This window comes from Arvicola amphibius, chromosome 6, assembly GCF_903992535.2.
Source record: "Arvicola amphibius chromosome 6, mArvAmp1.2, whole genome shotgun sequence".
NCBI lineage: Eukaryota > Metazoa > Chordata > Mammalia > Rodentia > Cricetidae > Arvicola > Arvicola amphibius.
Genome location: NC_052052.2, coordinates 61,081,389 through 61,100,921, shown reverse-complemented (window position 1 = coordinate 61,100,921; position 19,533 = coordinate 61,081,389). Strand labels below are relative to the sequence as shown.

The following is a 19,533-nucleotide window of genomic DNA, read 5'->3' as shown; positions in this document are numbered from 1 at the left end:
TATTTTTATTTCTCTTTTGTTCTTTCTGACAGTAACAACCCAAAAGATCTGTCTTTAATCTCTTTTGTTCTCTTTTGCTTGACCTGATCTGTTGCTGGCTACAAAGTTTCCATCTGACCCTGAGAGCTTTTCACCCCCTCCCTGACTTCTTTCCTGCCTCTTTCAGATCCTGTGCAGCCTTCCTTATTTCAATTAACTGTTGGTGTTTTCTTCATTTTATCCCTCATATTTCTGTGTTGAGAATTATCTTTTGTTGGGATTATCATTTTTTTTGATACTATGTGATGACATTCTTATGTGACTTTGTTTTGATAATGCCTTGGGAGGCATCAGTCAGTTCTGAGTTTGACTTATAGCAGATTCTCTCATAATCTCCAAGGCTAATCTTCCACCATGTTTTTTTCCTTGCATCACCCTGACTTACTATAGGGACGGGACTTTTGGGGACTAGGCTAATGGTCCATTGAGCCCCAGGAGTCTTCATGTTGCTGCCTTCCCAGCACAAGGGTTACAAGCACACATCACAGTTCACAGCTTTTTATACTCCTTACATAGGTATGAGTAATAGAACTCAGATCCTCTTGATTGTACAGCAAATACTGTGCAGACTAAGATATTCCTTGCCCCTGCTACATGATATTTAAAAATGTAACTAGCATGCAAACTATTAGCTTTCATTATGATATTTTCAAACATAAATTGTCTGTATTGATCCTGCTTCCTTTCTCCCCCTGCTACTCTTATCACCTGTTGGACCCTTCCATCTCTCCCTTGCCCTAACTTTCTTTGCAAGTTCGTGCCACATATGTCCTTATCTTAGTTTGGGTTTTTATTGCTATGAAAAGACACCATGACACAACAACTCTTAAAAAGAAAACATTTAATTGAGGTGATGGCTTACAGTTTAAAATGTTCATGATGGGAGCATGGCAACGTGCAGGCAGACATGGTATGGTACCATGGCTATATCTTGCCCAGAAGGCAGCAGGAAGCTGACTGAGACACTGATGTATCCTCAGTATATGAAACTTCAAAACTCACCCCCACAGTGACACACTTCCTCCAACAAAGCCATACCTCTTAATAGAGCCACTCCCTATGACAGTATGGGATTATGGGGGCCAAAATACCACATTCCACTCCCTGGCCCCCATAAGATTATAACAATATCAAAATGCAAAATGCATTTAGTCCAATTTCAAAAGTCCCCATAATCTATCACAGTCTCAACAATGTTTAAAAGTCCAAAGTTACTTCTGAGACACATGACAATCACTTAACTATAATCACTGTAAAAAACATCAAAATAAAAAGCAGGTCATATACTTTTAACATAGAATAGCACAGGATATACATTACCATTCCAAAATTCAAGGAAGGGGCACAATGAGGAAATTTTGAACCAAAGCAAGATCTAAACTCTATATTTCTGTGTCTGATGTCCAAACATTCCCCACATCTCTAATTCTATTTAGCTTTGTTGACTGCAACATACTTCTTTCTCTTGGGCTGGTTCCACTCCCTGTTATTAGTTCTCCTTGGCAGGTATCACACAACTCTGGCATCTCTAACATCTTGGGTAATTACAAAATTCCAACCATCCAATATCTGGGATCTATTCATAGTCTTTTGGACTCCTCCAAAGAGCTTGGTTACTTCTCTGGTTCTGCCCATTTCAGTACACATAACTCACTCTTTAGGCTCGGCTGGCTCCACTCCACTGCTATAGGTGTTCTTGCTCGTTCCATGTTACTGGCATTTCCAAAACGCTGGGGTCTTCTGTTGCAACTAGACTGCTCTTTCACCAATAACCTCTCATAGGCTCTCCTCAAGGTGCCAAGCCTCAACTTTTTTGCATAAACCCTTCAGTCCTGGGCCTTCAGCTGCCACTGAGGCTGCCCCTTCACCAATGGCCTCTCCTAGCCTCTCACAGTGCCAAGCCTCAGCTGCTCTCTGTGACCCCTTCATACCTTCAAAACCAGTACCACCTGGGTGACAAATTACAAAGTCCTCTCTCCAGCATGAGGTGCAACCTTGGCCACCTCTGGAACATAAGTTCTCTATGCTCTAAGGAAACACCTTCCAGATGATTTCACCTCAATGACACTAGTCTCTTCTTAGTCACTGCTGATTTCTTAGCTTCAGGCAATCAACATCAGTTATCATATCAAAGCAAAATTTTGCTTTAGTAGTTCCAGTATTCTGTTAATCCCAGTTGATTCTACAGCCACAGCAAACAAGAATCACAGGATCTTAATTCTTTTTTCTCTCCTTAACTATAAAGCCAAAACTCTCCAGCTTTCTGTCTTTCACTGCTTAAACTTGGCTGGTTTAAACTTGCTTCATAGACCAGGCTGGTTTTGAACTCACAGAGATCTGTCTGCCTCTACCTGCCTCTGGAGTTTTAGGATTAAAGGTGTGTGCCACCATTGTCTGAAATCACCACTCTCTTTATTCCATTATTTAATCTTTTATCTCCTTTAACAGAGCATTTATCTCAGTCCCACTTTATGGTGCTTTTTTTGTCTTCAAATATTTTTCCTTGCTCATCTTGCTCCTTTTTATTATAAATCTTCATTAGAGTTACCATGAATATCTACAAGATAGAGTCTATACTTGGCTGCTGTGAGATTTCTTTTGCCAACAGAATTAATCTGAAACTCTTCACTCTAGCCTTGAGCAGACTCTTCAGACAAAGGCAAAAGGCAGAGCCACTTCTTTCACTAAAATATCACAAAGATTATTTCTAGGCAACATACTGAAATTTTTCTCTGAAAACTCTTGGGCCAGCTCCTGACATTTCAAATAATTATCAGCACCATTGTCTTCCATGCCCCTACTAGTATGTTCCATTAAGCAGTGCTTAAAGCATTCTACTGCTTTCCTAACTCAAACTCCAAAAGTCCATCTCACTCCAACAAAAGCATGGCCAGGCCTGTCACAGTAATACTCCACTCCTGGCACCAACTTCTGCCTTAGTTTGGGTTTTTATTGCTATGAAGATACACCATGAACGGAAACTCTTCCAAAATAATATATATTTAATTGAGGCAGTTTTAGAGTTTCATGGCGAGGAACATAGCAGCATGCAGGCAGATACGGTTGCAGGCTACTTCTTGCCCAGAAAGCAGTAGGAAATCTGCAGAGACAGTGGGTAGTATCCTGAGCATAAGAAACCTCAAAGCCCATCCCTACAGTGACAAACTTCCTCCAACAATTCCATATTCACTGCAACAAAGTCACACCTCCTAATAGTGCCACTGCTTATGTGATTATGGGATTATGGGAGCCAATTACATTCAAACTACCACAGTCCAGTTACCCTCTCTCCCTTCCTTGGCACTTTTCTCCCTCTTGTCTCTGTTCTAGATTTTTTGCCCTATACATACTTCAACCCCGCTACACATACCACATATACACATAAGAGTTCTTTAGCTGATTATGATGGCATATGCCTATAATCCCAGCACACAAGAGGCCAAGGCAAAATTGTGAATTTAAAGCCATCTGAGGCTATACACAGTCAGTCTTCCAACATACATATGTGTGCACACACACACACGTACGCACACACACATAGGTATGTTTATTGTAATGAAGTTCGTTAAAGTTCATAGTACATTAATAAAAGATACCCTCATAAAATCTATTTGTATGCTGAAAAATGTAATTGAATACATGTAGTTACTATATTTTTTATTTTATCTTAATATTTTCTACTCTTCTATTTATTGTCTTTGATGATTATTTTACTATAACCTTCCTTAACTTACACATTTTATGTAATTATTATTTGGATTTTTCATAGGATGAATCTTCAAGATGAATTGGATGAGCTTAAAGTACATATGTCTATTGATAAAACAACAATACAAGAATTGAATAGGTGCATGGCAGAGAAGAGAGAAGGTAAGTTTTTAATTAAAATAAATCTTTAACATTATTAAATTATCTAGTTTTTGTTTCAATTTAAGGATATTACTTAGTTTCTCCATTTTTGTATCATGTTATTTATTTATAACACACTGAATTTTTATGTTTCATGAGAAAATCAAATACAGTGAACTCCTAAATATCTCACTTCGAACAGGCTCACAATTTCTGACAACTTTTCCATGGGATTTGGGAGATGGCTGAGCTGCTAAAGCTGTTTCTGCTCAGGCCTGGTGAGCTGAGTTCAACCCCGGAGCCCTTGTCTAGGAGGGGGAGAACACTGCCTCTAGGACCATGACCCTTCTGGCCTCTCTCTCTTTCCCGTAATATAAATTTGTGAAGTAATATTTGATAATTATAAAAATAACAAAAATAGACTATTTTTATTGTCAATTCATGAAGTTTTCCTTGTTAGACTACTCACATTTTGTCATTGATTTAACAATGATTCATTAATGTTTTCTTTTGCTATTACAAGATTTTTTATATATATATTTTTTTCCTCATTTTTTTATTCAAGATTTCCATCTCCTCCCCTCCTCCTCCCCCTTCCCTCCCCTCCCTTCCACCCATACCCCCACTCCACCCCTCTCCAAAGACAAAGAGCCATCAGGGTTCCCTTCACTATGTTAAGTCCAAGGTCCTCCCAGCTCCCCTTAAGTCCAGGAAAGTGAGCAACAAAACTAACAAGGCTCACAGTGAGCCCGTCCATGCTGTAGAGTTCATGTTCATTGCCATTGTCCTTGGTTTCTCAGTCCTCCTCCACCGTCAGCCACATTCAGAGAGTCCGGTTTGGTCCCCTGTTCCATCAATCCCATTCCGACTGGACTTGGTGGTCTCCCATTAGATCTGTCCCGTCTCAATGGGTAAAAGCACTCCTCGCGGTCCTGGCTTCCTTGCTCATGATCTCCCTCCTTTTGCTCCTCATCAGGACCTTGAGAACTCAGTCTGGTGCTCCTATGTGGGGCTCTGTCATTTTCTCCATCCAATGCCAGGTGAAGGTTCTATGGTGATATGTAAGATATTCATAAGTATGACAATAGGATCTGGACATTTCTGGCACCCTCTCCTCAGCTGCCCAAGGAACTAGCTGGGGGTGTCTTCCTGGACACCTGGGAACCCCTCTAGAGTCAAGTCTCTGCCAACCATAGAATGGCTCCCTTAACTAAGATATATAATTCCTTGTTCCCATATCCACGCTTCTTATATCCCAACCATCCTATATCCCCAACATGGGGGTGGGGTGGGATGGGGGGATGGGGGGATGGGGAGAGAAAAGCTATTACAAGATTTTGAAGGTACTTAGTTCTCTCTAACTTTGTGGGACCACAATCCTAAACCTAGAGGGAAGCTTTGTTCATTAAGTGTGTGACCACTGTAACCACTTGTCTCATGATAGGAGATGCACCATGTTACCAATGTAAGGTTGTTCCTATGGTAAAAGTGAAGACAATTATATTTACTGTGCAACTTCAGTATCTTAGTAGAAGAAGCAAATCAGGTTAATATAAGACTCCTCCAGCTTCTTCCACTCAGCTGCTGTCACGACACCTAGGGATTGTTTTCAGTGAACTCTTTGTCTCCCCTTTTCTCAGTTGTTATTACTGATTTAGTCTTAAATATGTTGTTAGTGATTTACCAAAACCAGATTTAACATTTCTACTTTATATGTTTAGTTTTTTTTCTATAATGATATTTTATTTCTATTTTAATAAATAAAGCCATTATAATGGAGGGATTTGGGTATCTGTAAGATAATATGCTAGACATTTGAAAATGGAACAATTAAATGTAATGTCAATAGTAAGCATTGTCAGCATTATCAGTTTTATATTATCACTAAATAGTTGATTAATATAAGAGCCAAGATAGAAGCCTTAGAAAAATCTCATAAAACAAACCTTGACAGAAGAATTAAATGGAGAGCCAATTTCAGCCTTGCATTATAAGAATATAGAGAAACAGCCTAAGGTTTTCAGACAACCAAACTTACTTAATATATCCAGTAACCTGTCAGGAATTATCAAATGGCAGAGGCTCTGTTACAGCTAACTGGACACCTATTTCATTATTAGATTTAAGGAGATTCAAAAAAACAATAGTCTCATGTGCCATGAATTCACCTTTTGTGAAGCAAATGTTAAACTTGTGGTCAGTTTGTAATATAATTATTCCTAATGACTGGAAAGATTTGGTTGATGGAGTTTTAGAGACTGGTATACAATAACAAAGGAGTATCTGGTTCAGAGAAGAGGTTAAGATTATTAAACAATGGAGTAAAAGTAGACATAGGGAAATCTCCCCAAATGAAATTATTGGAAAAGGAGACTATCCTAGTACAGAAAGACAGGTAGTATATGCTGCATTTATGCTTGCAGCAGCTTTGAATGCTTGGGACATAATTGGAGAAATAGGAAAGAAAATTGAGTCATTTGCTAAAGGTTTGCAGGGCCCAAAGCAAGCCTTCATAGATTTCTTTTTTTTCCCTCATTTTTTTTTATTAAAAATTTCCATCTTCTCCCCTCCTCCTCCTCCTTCCCTCCCCTCCCCTCCACCCATACCCTCACTTCCTCCCTCTCCAGGCCAAGGAGCCATCAGGGTTCCCTATGTTAAGTTCTCTATGTTAAGTTCAAGGTCCTCCCAACTCCACCCAGGTCCAGGAAGGTGAGCAACCAAGCTGACTAGGCCCACACAGAGCCCGTCCATGCCGTAGAATCCAATCCCATCGCCATTGTCCTTGGCTTCTCAGTCAGCCTCCACCGTCTGCCACATTCAGAGAGTCCGGTTTGGTCGCATGTTTCATCAGTCCCATTCCAACTGGAGTTGGTGATCTCCCGTTAGTTCTGTCCCACCGTCTCCATGGGTGAACGCACCCCTCGCGGTCGTGACTTACTTTCTCATGTTCTCCCTCCTTCTGCTCCTCATCAGGACCTTGGGAGCTCAGTCCGGTGCTCCAATGTGGGGCTCTGTCATTTTCTCCATCCATCGCCAGGTAGAGGTTCTATGGTGATATGCAAGAAATTCATCAGTATGGCCATAGGATCTGGCCTTTTCTGGCTCCCTCTCCTCAGTTGCCCAAGGAACAGGCTGGGGGCATCTCCCTGGAAACCCAGGAATCCCTCTAGAGTCAAGTCTCTTGACAACCCTCAGATGGCTCCCTTACTTAAGATATATGCTTCTCTGCTCCTATATCCACCCTTCCTATATCCCAAGCATCCCATTCCCCTGAGCTCTGCCCATTCTCCCCTTCACGCTTTTCTCTCCCCATCTCCCCTTGGCCCCGTCCCACCCCACCCCCAAGTTCCCAATTTTTGCCCAGCGATCTTGTCTACTTCCAATATCCAGGAGGATTACTATATGTTTTTCTTTCAGTTCACCTTCTTATTATCTTCTCAAGGATCCCTAATTATAGGCTTGATGTCCTTTAATTATGGCTAGAAACCGATTATGAGTGAGTACATCCCATGTTCATCTTTTTGGATCTGGGTTACCTCACTCAGAATAGTGTTTTCTATTTCCATCCATTTGCATGCAAAATTCAAGATGTCATTGTTTTTTACGGCTGAGTAGTATTCTAACATGTATATATTCCACAGTTTCTTCATCCATTCTTCCACTGAAGGGCATCTAGGTTGTTTCCAGGATCTGGCTATTACAAATAATGCTGCTATGAACATAGTAGAGCAGATGCTTTTGTAGTATGATTGGGCATCTCTTGGGTAAATTCCCAAGAGTGGAATTGCTGGGTCCTGGGGTAGGTTGATCCCGAATTTCCTGAGAAACCGCCACACTGCTTTCCAAAGTGGTTGCACAAGTATGCATTCCCACCAGCAATGGATGAGTGTACCCCTTACCCCACAACCTCTCCAGCAGAGCCTATCATTGGTGTTTTTGATTTTAGCCAATCTGACAGGTGTAAGATGGTATCTCAAAGTTGTTTTGATTTGCATTTCCCTTATAGCTAGGGAGGTTGAGCATGACCTTAAGTGTCTTTTGGCCATTCGAACTTCTTTTGTTGAGAATTCTCTGTTCAGTTCAGCGCCCCATTTTTTAATTGGGTTAATTGGCATTTTACCGTCTAGTCTCTTGAGTTCCTTATATATTTTAGAGATCAGACCTTTGTCAGTTGCAGGGTTGGTGAAGATCTTTTCCCAGTCAGTAGGCTGCCTTTGTGTCTTAGTGACAATGTCCTTTGCTTTACAGAAGCTGCTCAACTTCAGGAGGTCCCATTTATTCAATGTTGCCCTTAAAGTCTGTGCAGCTGGGGTTATGCGTAGGAAATGGTTCCCTGTGCCCATTTGTTGTAGAGTACTTCCCACTTTCTCCTCTATCAAGCTCAATGTGTTCAAATTAATATTGAGGTCTTTAATCCATTTGGACTTGAGTTTTGTGCATGGTGATAGATATGGATCTACTTTCATTCTTCTACAGGTTGACATCCAGTTATGCCAGCACCATTTGTTGAAGATGCCCCCTTTCTTCCATTGTGTACTTTTGGCTCCTTTATCAAAAATCAGGTGTTCATAGTTTTGTGGTTTAAGATCCGGGCCTTCTATACGATTCCATTGGTCAACTTCTCTGTTTTTATGCCAATACCAAGCTGTTTTCAATACTGTAGCTTTGTAATAGAGTTTGAAGTCAGGGATGGTAATGCCTCCAGAAGTACCTTTATTGTATAAGATTGTTTTGGCTATCCTGGTTTTCTTGATTTTACATATAAAGTTGGTTATTGTCCTCTCAATATCTGTGAAGAATTTTGATGGGACCTTGATGGGGATTGCATTGAATCTATAGATTGCTTTTGGTAGAATTGCCATTTTTACTATGTTGATCCTCCCAATCCACGATCAAGGGAGATCCTTCCATTTTCTGGTATCCTCTTCAATTTCTTTCTTAAAAGACTTAAAGTTCTTGTCAAATAAGTCCTTCACTCCCTTGGTTAGAGTTACTCCAAGATATTTTATGCTATTTGTGTCTATTATGAAAGGTGATACTTCTCTGATTTCCCTCTCAGGAGGGCAACTGATTTTTTGGAGTTGGTCTTGTATCCTGCCACGTTACTGAAGGAGTTTATCAGCTGTAGGAGTTCTTTGGTGGAGTTTTTGGGGTCGCTATCATATCATCTGCAAATAACGAAAGCTTAACTTCTTCCTTTCCAAATCGAATCCCCTTGATCTCCTTATGTTGTCTTATTGCTATTGCTAGAACTTCAAGCACTATATTGAAGAGATAAGGAGAGAGTGGACAGCCTTGTCGTGTTCCTGAATTTAGTGGGTTGGCCTTGAGTTTCTCTCTGTTTAATTTGATGTTTTCACCAAAATATGAGTTTTTCCCTTCGTCCTTTTGAGACACGATTTTTTGTTTTCACTTTTCTTTTCTTGCCAGGAACTTTTCTCTTCCTTCAACTGAAACATATTCCCACTTCTTTCTTAACAACTGGGACCCTGAATAGTCTTCTTGCTTTATTGTTAAAAGTAACTATATTGTTTTGAAAATAAAAACATACATAGATAAACATTCAAGCAATGAGAAAGAGCCAAATTAAGAAGAAAAGGAAAAAACTTTTCTTCACAATTCCAAGTCAATATCTTACATTGCACATTGGTTTCCTGCATATTGGTGCTTATTGTAGCACTGTGTACAGTAGCTGAGTTATGGAACCAGCCTAAGTGCCCAGCATCAGAGGACTGAGTGAACAAATGTGGTATATGTGCACAAGGGATTTTTTTTTCTGCCTTAAGAATAAAGCTATGCTCTTTTCAGGAACATAGGAAAAATGAGATAATATTAAGTAAATTAGGCCTGTATTAGGCAATATCTATGTTTTTATTCATTTGTGGTTCTGTATTTTATATATGTGTGTTTGTGACATGTAGATAGAAATAAAACTGTCTGGAGGCTAAAGGAGATTGACAGAAGCAGAAAGTAGCAACAACAGGGGGGATTTATGAAAGGACTATGCTGAGTATATATACCTAAAAGAGAACTTTTTAAAAATCAGAAAAATTGGTTGGCTACTCCCAGAAGTTCTGCTTTTGTCTTGTCTTGATGTATCTCTTTTTGTGCTGATTGACTGTTGTCTCTTGAAGGCCTACTCTTTTCTGAAGAGGAAATAGAGGCTGGTGGATAGGGGAGGGGAGGTGGAGGGTGCTAGGGGGAGTGGAGGGGGGAACTATGGTTGATGCATTGTATGAGAAAAGGATCTTTTCAATTAGAAAAAGAAAAGGAGAAAAAATAAACAAATGAAGTAATATGGTATAATTAAGAAATATGTTCAAAAGTAGCAATAGCAAATAGTGGAAGAGCCATTTAATGAATAATTTGATTTGAAAGAAGTATCTGCGACATTGAGAATAAGTATACAGGCAAGATAAAACTATCATGTTCAATCTGACTGAGCTGAATTACTTATCCTATACACAAACAAACTAAAATGAATAAATGTTATGTGCACTAAAATGTATCATACAGAATTAGTATGTAATGAATTGAAATCACAGAAAAGTATGTGTTCGGTTACTAAAATGAATGCAATTAGTTATTTTCTAGTAAATAATATTTTTGCAGTATTTTTGTTTGTTTTAAATTGAATCACAGATCAAGAAATATATTCAGTAAAACATAGTTATCATTTATCAATAAAAGTCCAAAGAATAGAAGTAGTAAGGTAAGTTTCAATATTAGCCATTGATATCCTTAGGATAGTGCAAAAATTGGCATGCTCAATTTAAGAGTAAGATTGTTTCATTTGGCTCAATGTAGTTTCCATATTCTCTTTTGCATTTGGGGGAAATAAAATGTATTATGGCATTAAATAATGTAAAATACAACCTATTGAATCCTAGATGACTATATATATATATATATATATATATATATAATAGCAAATTAATTTTGCAAAATGATAGCCCTAATTTAGGATAATTGGAGTTGTGTTTTGCTGTTAAGTATTTCAAATAAAACTAGTGGAAATCAAATTAAAAATGGTAAATTATGTTCACAGTTTATAAAATATAAATTTATTTATTAAAACAAACATGAAATTATTTTTTGTTTGTTTTGTTAAATGGAAAAATGGAAAAAAATCACAAAAATATGATAGGTTTTAATAATAATGTTACTAGAATTAGAGAATATAAAAGAATAATAAGATAATTAACAGTTAAAAGTTGCAGAATCATTTAGATTAATTATCCAATGGATTGTTGGGGCTTGGAAACTAATAACCCATACTAATGACACTTTGACATGGGACAGAATCTTTCTGTGCAGTTCAGGATGAGCTGGAATTCAGAATCTTTCTTCCCTAGCCCCTGAGTCCTGAACACCCTGTACCCCAGCTATGCTGAGTAATTTGAAATAGGGGAAACAAGGGAGTCTTTCAGCCTTTTTAGAACCTGGTCATTTCTGACCTTCCTTTGTATGTTGCTATCAGGCTCACGAAGCTGTGCAGATTACCTTATGTGACTTGGATCCCTCTCTAAAATCCCAGTAACCAAGGATTAACTCATAGAAAAGCAGGCTTAAAGGTATTTGACAATTCTTTTTAAAGACATCTGTTCTGAGGCTGGAATGATGGCTCAGTGATTAAGAGCATTGTCTGTTCTTCCAATGGTCCTGAGTTCAATTCCCGGCAACCATATCGTGGCTCACAACCATATGTAATGAGGTCTGGTGCCCTCTTCTGGCCTGCAGACATACACATAGACAGAATATTGTATACATAATAAATAAATAAATAAATAAATAAATAAATAAATAAATAAATAAATATTAAAAAAATCTGTTCTGATGACTCTTGGACTTGGAAAGACAACCTTCAATGCTACTGCAGTTTCTGTGTTTGCCTCTGTTCCTGGCATGGTCTGTCCATCAGATTCACTCAGTTTCCCTAAAGGTCATTTTCTACCCCTGAAAAAGGTCTTCAATCCCTTGCTCCATCTCGCTTTTCCTATTGCTGAGGGTACTGCAGCTTGGACCATCTGGCACTTCTGCAATTTTCATAGTTGGTGTGGTATTCATTTTCCCATACAAATCCCTATTTATTTCAGTGCACTTAGACTCTAAGAAAGAGGGAGAAAATCCCTTTACCACCATGGTAAACCAAGAAGATTAAAAGGAAATTAAACAAAAATTAAAATCAAACAAATTTTAACAAATTATTTAAAAAGTTAATGTTTAAAAACAGAAAAAGAAAAATTTCTGAGAAAGAAGGAACAAAACCCAGAAGAATTTTAATGCTAGTAAAAGTTAAAGCATTTAAACCATATGATAAGTCTTGTAGAATAAAGCACACTTGTCAAAAGAGAGAGAGAACAGAGAAAGAGAGAGAGAGAGAAAGAGAGAGAGAGGGGGGGGGGGGGGGGGGAGGAGGGGGAAGAGGAAGAGGAGGAAGAAGAGGAAGAAGAAGAAGAAGAAGAAGAAGAAGAAGAAGAAGAAGAAGAAGAAGAAGAAGAAGAAGAAGAAGAAGAAGAAGAAAAGAAGAAGAAGAAGGTTATTTTCTTAACTAGGCCCTCTTGCCTCAGTTGGCACATCCAGAGATGTTTGAACTGAAGTGGCTAAGAGTATATTCCTTGTTTCACTCCGTGGTCTGAGCCTAGCTGTTTCAGTATACTTATAGAAGCTATATAGGCCAGAACAAAATCTTGCTGAGTGACACCCACAGGTGCACATGCTTGTGTAGGAACACCCACAGGTACACCTGTTCAGCTAGCGACACCCACAGGTGCACATGCTCACCTAGCGACACCCACGGGTGCACATGCTCACCTAGTGACACTCACAGGTGCACATATTCAGCTAGCAACACCCACAGGTGCACATGCTCAGCTAACAACACCACAGTTGCACATGCTCACCTAGTGACACCCACAGGTGCACATGCTCACCTAATGACACCCACAGGTGCACATGCTCACCTAGCGATACCCACAGGTGCACATACTCAGCTAGCGACACCCACAGGTGCACATGCTCAGCTAGTGACACCCACAGGTTCACATGCTAACCTAGTGACACTCACAGGTGCACGTGTTCAGCTAGCGATACCCACAGGTGCACATGCTCAGCTGGCGACACCCACAGGTGCACATGCTAACCTAGCGACACTCACAAGTGCACGTGTTCAGCTACTCTGTCCAGGATTTCTTGCAGGTACCTAGGACAAAATATATAGCAAGGAAATTTTTTTAAGAAATCATTCTTCAGTGTTAATTTTATTAGCAATATATAGATGTCATTAGTACTCTATGTATGTGAATATTTTACTATTATCTTATTTTTAAGGACAAACATTTCACTCAGAGCTATAGGAGATATTTAAATGACTAGAGCAGATGAATCATATTTGCATATTATTTCTATATTGCTGAAGAGTGCTGTAAATGAATTCAGCACCATGGTGTTAGGGGACTAGAAAAGAAGCTTGGGAGCTGATAGAGTATTATCAAGGTAAAGGTACATGTTTCCCGAGAGGCAAATTCTACCTATTCTAGCTTTTATTATTCTTAGGACAGTGTTCTATTTATTTCATGAGCACAGAAGTTTTAATTGAGTATGTCATGTTTCAAAGACAAAAGAAATGCCTAATTCACTCTAACAAACTTGTTAGTCACTGTTTTTATCAGGAGGATTTCTACTCTACAGAGAATAATATTGTTTTCTCTTCCTTTGTTGATAAATCAAAGTTTACACTGACCTACAGCAGTCAAGCTTACTTTAAAGCAAAAGCAAGCTAGCACAGATGCATATCCTCTTAGCGTCATGCATTCTTTTCTGATCCCTTCTTTGTTCTTTAGGAACATTATACTTAAGAGACAGTTAAGGAATTCACTAAAAAAAGGTAACTTCATCACTGTAACTTATCTGTAAATAAAATGGTTATAGGTTTCAATGAATTTTCATATTAATGAAAAACTTGTGACAATGTTTCCCTGAATTTGGTAACTTGCTTACAGGTTTTGGCTGCACCGAGAAGCTGTGGCTGTTAGCTGCCAGCCCACGCAGGAGTGATTTGTCAAACAACTTCACCCACTTCTTAGGAAGTGAAGCTGCAGTTCCTCTAGCTCTGAGGCTTTTATGGTTCACTTGCCCGTGCACAGTCTTTCCTTGGAAGGAAAGGTTCATGCACTGTTATGGTTTCAGTCTCTAATTCCATTACTGTTTGCTTTGTTCAGTGATCACTCTGATCCTCATGGCAGGGAACAGGATCAACAGAACAAAACTGGTAGTCGCTGTAGATAAAACGGCAATGAATTCTGCTTTTAAGGTAAAGGCTGAATAGTCTACAAAAAGATGAGCATGGGAATGAAAGTATTGCATTGTTAGCCTGCAGATCTATTGTACCTTTGAAAATCTTAACACTGCAGGAAAAATCTGTGACATTATAAAGATATGCAATTATGTGACCAAAAAAGGCCCTTAAGAGAGGTCACCATTTTGTTCTGGTCAAATACTTGACAGGACAGTAGACTACATTATTCATAATTGAAAAACCACAAAACCTTTCCTCTTAAAATGATAGTACAGTGTCTCAGCAATATATGATATATCCTAATATATTATTCATTTGCTTCCAGAACAACTCTTTAGACACCATGAAGATGCTGGGGTCAAGAAGAGTACTCCAGAGAAGAATGAGAAAGCAATACCGGAGCAGACATTACAGAAGGTAGTCCAATCTTTAAGATATTGAGCTGAGCAAGTTAAATCTGAATTTTACCATAAAGGATTATATTTTAAAACGAGGGCTCATGAACTTAAACCTTGTGTGAATCCTTGATTTAAATTCATAATTCAAAATCATTGGCTTGCCAAAATGGGTTAACAAAATCAATGTTAGAAAAATAGATGGGTAAACATTTGTGCTTCCTTGGACATAGATTAAAAATATTTTTTATAGATGGAGGGGAGAAAATGAAAAGAAGAAAAGTTAACAAAATTTAGAGTATATGCGCCTCTTAGTTATAAGTGAGCAGTTCAAGTTACAAGTGGGTCAGGAGGCCCTGATCTGCAACAGGCACAGACTGCTTTTCCTAGTCATAGCTCTACCAAAGTAAAATGACAATATTGTCATAATTTAAATATGTGTGACTTATTGTCAGAAATTACCCTATGATTCAGTGTAGTTTTGTATTGTGTAGGACAGTCCAGGTCAGCCTGTAGACACAATGCAGCATTAGTCTCATTGCTAGTAAATTTTAGTATTCACATTCACTTATGTCTTTTTACAAAAGGAAATGATTCCAAGTGGATAAACATTTACTAGCCATATTATTGAAGATTTATCTTCAGTAATGGACTCTCTGACTGTTTCCTAGCTACTCTGGATTAGTCTTTGGTATTACTAAAGCATCACTTCATAAACAAAACTGAAAATGCAAACATGTATAAGCAATTTCACTTTACTGCCTTTATTTCCTGTACCTGTGGATAGACTTATAGCGACTTTTCCTAGCCTTGCCACTGTCTTGTAACAAAGGATGTCACCTCACTGCTACTGAATGACACATACCAGGTGAACACAATAGGCGAGAGACTGAGACAGGCTCACATTCATTCATCTTGAAGAAAGGTAAAAAACTGATGCCATCAGTGTACCATCAGCTGGGGCATTTACACTTTGTATTAATGTATCAGCTTTGTTTCAAGATAGTGTTTTCCTCACTGTTTTGTATAATTTTGTTTGTATAGATTCATGGTATATAGATATTCCTCTAGAAGGGAAAGCCTAAAGAAACTATGACTTCTTTCTACCCTCTACAACTAACAACTAATATTATTGGTCTAGAAATTCATTTAGGCCCAGAAAAAGAACAGTAATTATTTTCATTGAACTTGAATCAAATTAACATATTAACTTCTTACTTTTTAATATTAGCTTTATATTTATATTTATATAGCATTTAGGATTGAATTTAGGAGTTTTATACATCCTAGGCAAGTTACTTACCAACAATCTATTTGTCCAGCCATATATATGCATATATTTATTTTTAAAACATATATATAGTGTTATATATATAATATGCATATTTAGTATGGTTTTCTGTGTTTTAATAGTCTATGTCAGCATATAGTCACAATACAGCACTACTATCATTGATAGTAAATGCTGCTTTCAAATTGTACCATTTGTCTCAATATATTTCTTCTTACAAAATACATTATCAGGTTCAATGTAATGGTTTCAAGGTTGAACTGCACAGGCTGGGTTTGAACTCATTCTGTAGCCCAGGCTGGCCTTGGCCTTGCAGCATTCTGTCCTTCATGTCCCGAGTAGCTAGGTTCAGGAGTCTCCAACATCAAACACATCTGAATTTCCTTCTTGCGTGTGTATATTCCTATGTGTGTGGTGTGGTATGTGCATATTCATACTTGTGGAGATCTGAGACCACCTCAGGCACAAACCACCATTTCTTTCTTTTCTTTTCTTTTGGTTTTTTTTTCTGGTCTGGAATAATTCACTCACCTGTCAAGTAGGCTTGGCTAGCCGGTCTGTGAGATGCAGGAGTCTACCTGTCCTTGCCTCCCCAGCTCTAGAACACGCTGGCTATTGTATGAAAGTTCTGGGGATCAAGCTCAGACCTTTGTGCTGGAGTTGAGTATTTTACTGGCTGAGCTCTCTGACCAGCCCCAGAGACACATCACTGAAAGGAACAAGAAAGGCTTCAGTGCCAGCTTTCCACTGGAGTTCATAATACATGGACTGACAGGAGCTCTAGGTTTCGTTTAAAACAGAGGTGTGGATTGAGCAGTCCTGGTCAAGGTGTGCTCTGCCCGTTTTTATGTCAGCTCACAGCCATCATCAGGGTGGTCCAATAAAGTGTTAAATTGTTAATCTGTTACTCCCTGAAAATGCAGCTTTTTGGCCTCGTGGATAGCTATCCTCATTTGGAGGTGTAGAGGTATCTGACCTTATGGCTTTTTGTGGAATTCTAGATGATTCGATAGGTAAGGTTAGAGACAATAACCATGTGTTTCTTGAGCCAGCACACAAATTCAAAACAAATACATAGATGTCTGGCTCTTCTGCTTTTATTTGTCTTGTGGGCTCAAATGAAGTGTCAGTGATTCTTTGCAAAAGCCGTTTTGGAGTTTCTGTTTCAATTACACTTATAAAACTATTTTGAAAAATAGCTAAATGTTATCTTTCAAATAACAACTCTTGTTATTTTACAAGTTCTAATTCCAAATTTCCTTTTGTAACAGTAATAATAATTCTTTCTGTCCTTGGTGTTTAGACCTACAGTGTTTATATCCTATCATATACTTTAAGATGTTCAAGTGTATGTTTTTCCAGTGACTGTCGAAACATAGACCATCATTGTATTTGATCATCACTGTATCCTACAACAGGAGCAATATTCATTGAAATAAATGTAAATGTTTTACTTATAAACAACCTTCAAATTCTTATAATTTTAGATTGTTGAACATTATTTTTTGGAAAAAGATTTTGTTGTGTGAAATAAGAATGCCATGAGAGTTAAAATGGTACTTTTCTAATTTAGAAATAAAACTGTTTCAGGTTATTCATTTTGTCATCACTTTCTAATGTGTTTCTCAAGTATTTACTAATAGTTTCTCCATGAACCTATTTTAGATTATTTCTATAAACAGTTGATTTTCTGAAAATATTTCTTCTCACAGTGAGACCATATAATGAAAGCACTTACAGTCTTTGAGAACTCTGCATCTCATTGACATCCTTAGTTCTGTATCACTTTGCATAGGATTTTAACTTCTTTTACCATCTGTCCTTTGTTAACAGATGCATTATTGCATTTCTGAATGTATTCATCTACATCACCTTAGAATTATTTAGAAATTAAGTGCTTTAGATTCACTTTGTCCTTGTACTAAATGTAACTTTCTTTCTCAGTTAGAGATGATAATTAGAAATAAAGTAGATTATGCTCTTAAATTTTAAAGTAGTAAATTAATCCTTCTTGCTTAGGTCATTGAGTTAGAAAATCGGCTAAAATCTTTTGAGCAAAAGTCGAGAAAATTAAAAGAGGGGAATAAAAAATTAAAGAAAGAAAATGATTTCCTGAAATCCCATTTAAAACACTATCGAGAAGATTCTGAAGTGAGAGAAAAGGAGCTGGAGCACCTACTGAAGGTGAGTAAAGATGTAGAAAATGACAAAAGTGAACTTCAAGTAAAAATCACTGAGCTGGAGAGGGAAGTCACTACCCTGAGGAAACAAGTGGCGGAAACCAAGGCTTTGAGAAACAGCAGCGAAGAGGCCGTGAGTCCAGGAGAGAAGCTCCACTGTCCCACACACAAAGCCAAATCTAAGATGGCCACCAGAGAGGTGCGAGCCCGGCCGTGTGACTGCAAGACAACCACTACCAAGGTGAAATTTAAAGCTGCCAAGAAAAAGATCTCTGTGGGTCGCCACCACACGCTTCTCAATCACTCCATCAAGGTTATGAGCCACGTTGAGAACCTCAGCAAGGACGGCTGGGAGGATGTGAGTGAAGGCAGGTAAGGCTCTCATTAACTTAGCTCTGTGGTGGGGACAGTGTGCATATGTAAAGAACTGGCAAATTGAGATTGAATTTCAACTACTGTCGATTTGGTATTCAGAAAAAATACTGTCAGAGCCTTTGAAATATCTTGGGAGGTCTTGTTCTGAGCTTATTGACTGAAATTTGCATGCAAAATTAGCCACAACTGCATGAGTATTTGAATAGGTGCCAGGAAACCCAAAAGAAGGCAATGCTTGATTTCTTCCAGTGATGCTATTTTCCTGCAGTCATGAGGCTTGAAATTGACAGTTTGGCAGGTTGATTTAATTTGCTGGCCCTTTGCATATTCACCACTGACAGCTAAGGATTCCCAAGCAAGCCTACTAAGTCGGTTTAGTTATCTTGTGACATGCCAACCTGGGAGGAGAAACATTTTTCCCCCTTAATTTAGTTAGATAAATTTTGAATGACCCATTTCAGCTTGTTACCAGATGTCTACAAGCTGTTTAACAGTCTTTAAATTAAGAACCATCTTCATTAATTATTTCATGTGTGGATTATGGAAAGTCATTGTACAAACTTTAGCTGGATGGAAGTTAAAATTTACTTAAGAGTTGTACAGATTTGTATTCTTGAGTCATTTAGCCCCATTGAATATCAAGAAGCAAGAACTAGAAGTCTGTACATTTCATGGTCTTACACCAGGCTGTACACTCATGTATTCATTTGAAGCACAGTGGCAAAGGAATGACAGCACATCTTATTTAGACCTGTGCGAAAGTTCTTTGTTAGAGTTACTAACAATTTGCCCACTTCACCATAGTTTTAAAATTTTTGCCTTGTTCCATAATAGTATATACCTTCTCTATTTATTTTCTCTAGTTTTGTTTTGTTTTCTCTAATCTCTTCTGCAGTATTCTATTTTAGATATGGGATGACTAGGGACATTTTTCTTAGCTATAGGCATAGAAATGAAAATGACCTTAAAACATAGTGGGAACTTCTGTGGGGGTCGGGTGGGGGAGGTGATACCTTCCTCACCCCCTTAAGTATCATGGCTTACATTCCTGTAACAGGAGACATATTAGAGAAAAATAGGTCATTTATTTTTCAAAGTCTTACATAA

The 19,533-nt window shown here is 38.3% G+C and overlaps 1 protein-coding gene across 4 annotated transcripts in view; it reads left to right on the top strand.

The window, feature by feature from the left end:
* Cntln (centlein) overlaps positions 1-19,533 on the top strand; it is a 250,041-nt gene that overhangs the window by 152,802 nt on the left and 77,706 nt on the right. For all 4 annotated transcript variants that reach the window (XM_038333679.1, XM_038333678.1, XM_038333677.1 and 1 more), the window contains 3 exons: positions 3,809-3,909; positions 14,511-14,602; positions 17,891-18,423. In XM_038333679.1, coding sequence (XP_038189607.1) covers positions 3,809-3,909; positions 14,511-14,602; positions 17,891-18,423 — 726 coding nt within the window. The remainder of the gene's footprint in view (positions 1-3,808; positions 3,910-14,510; positions 14,603-17,890; positions 18,424-19,533) is intronic.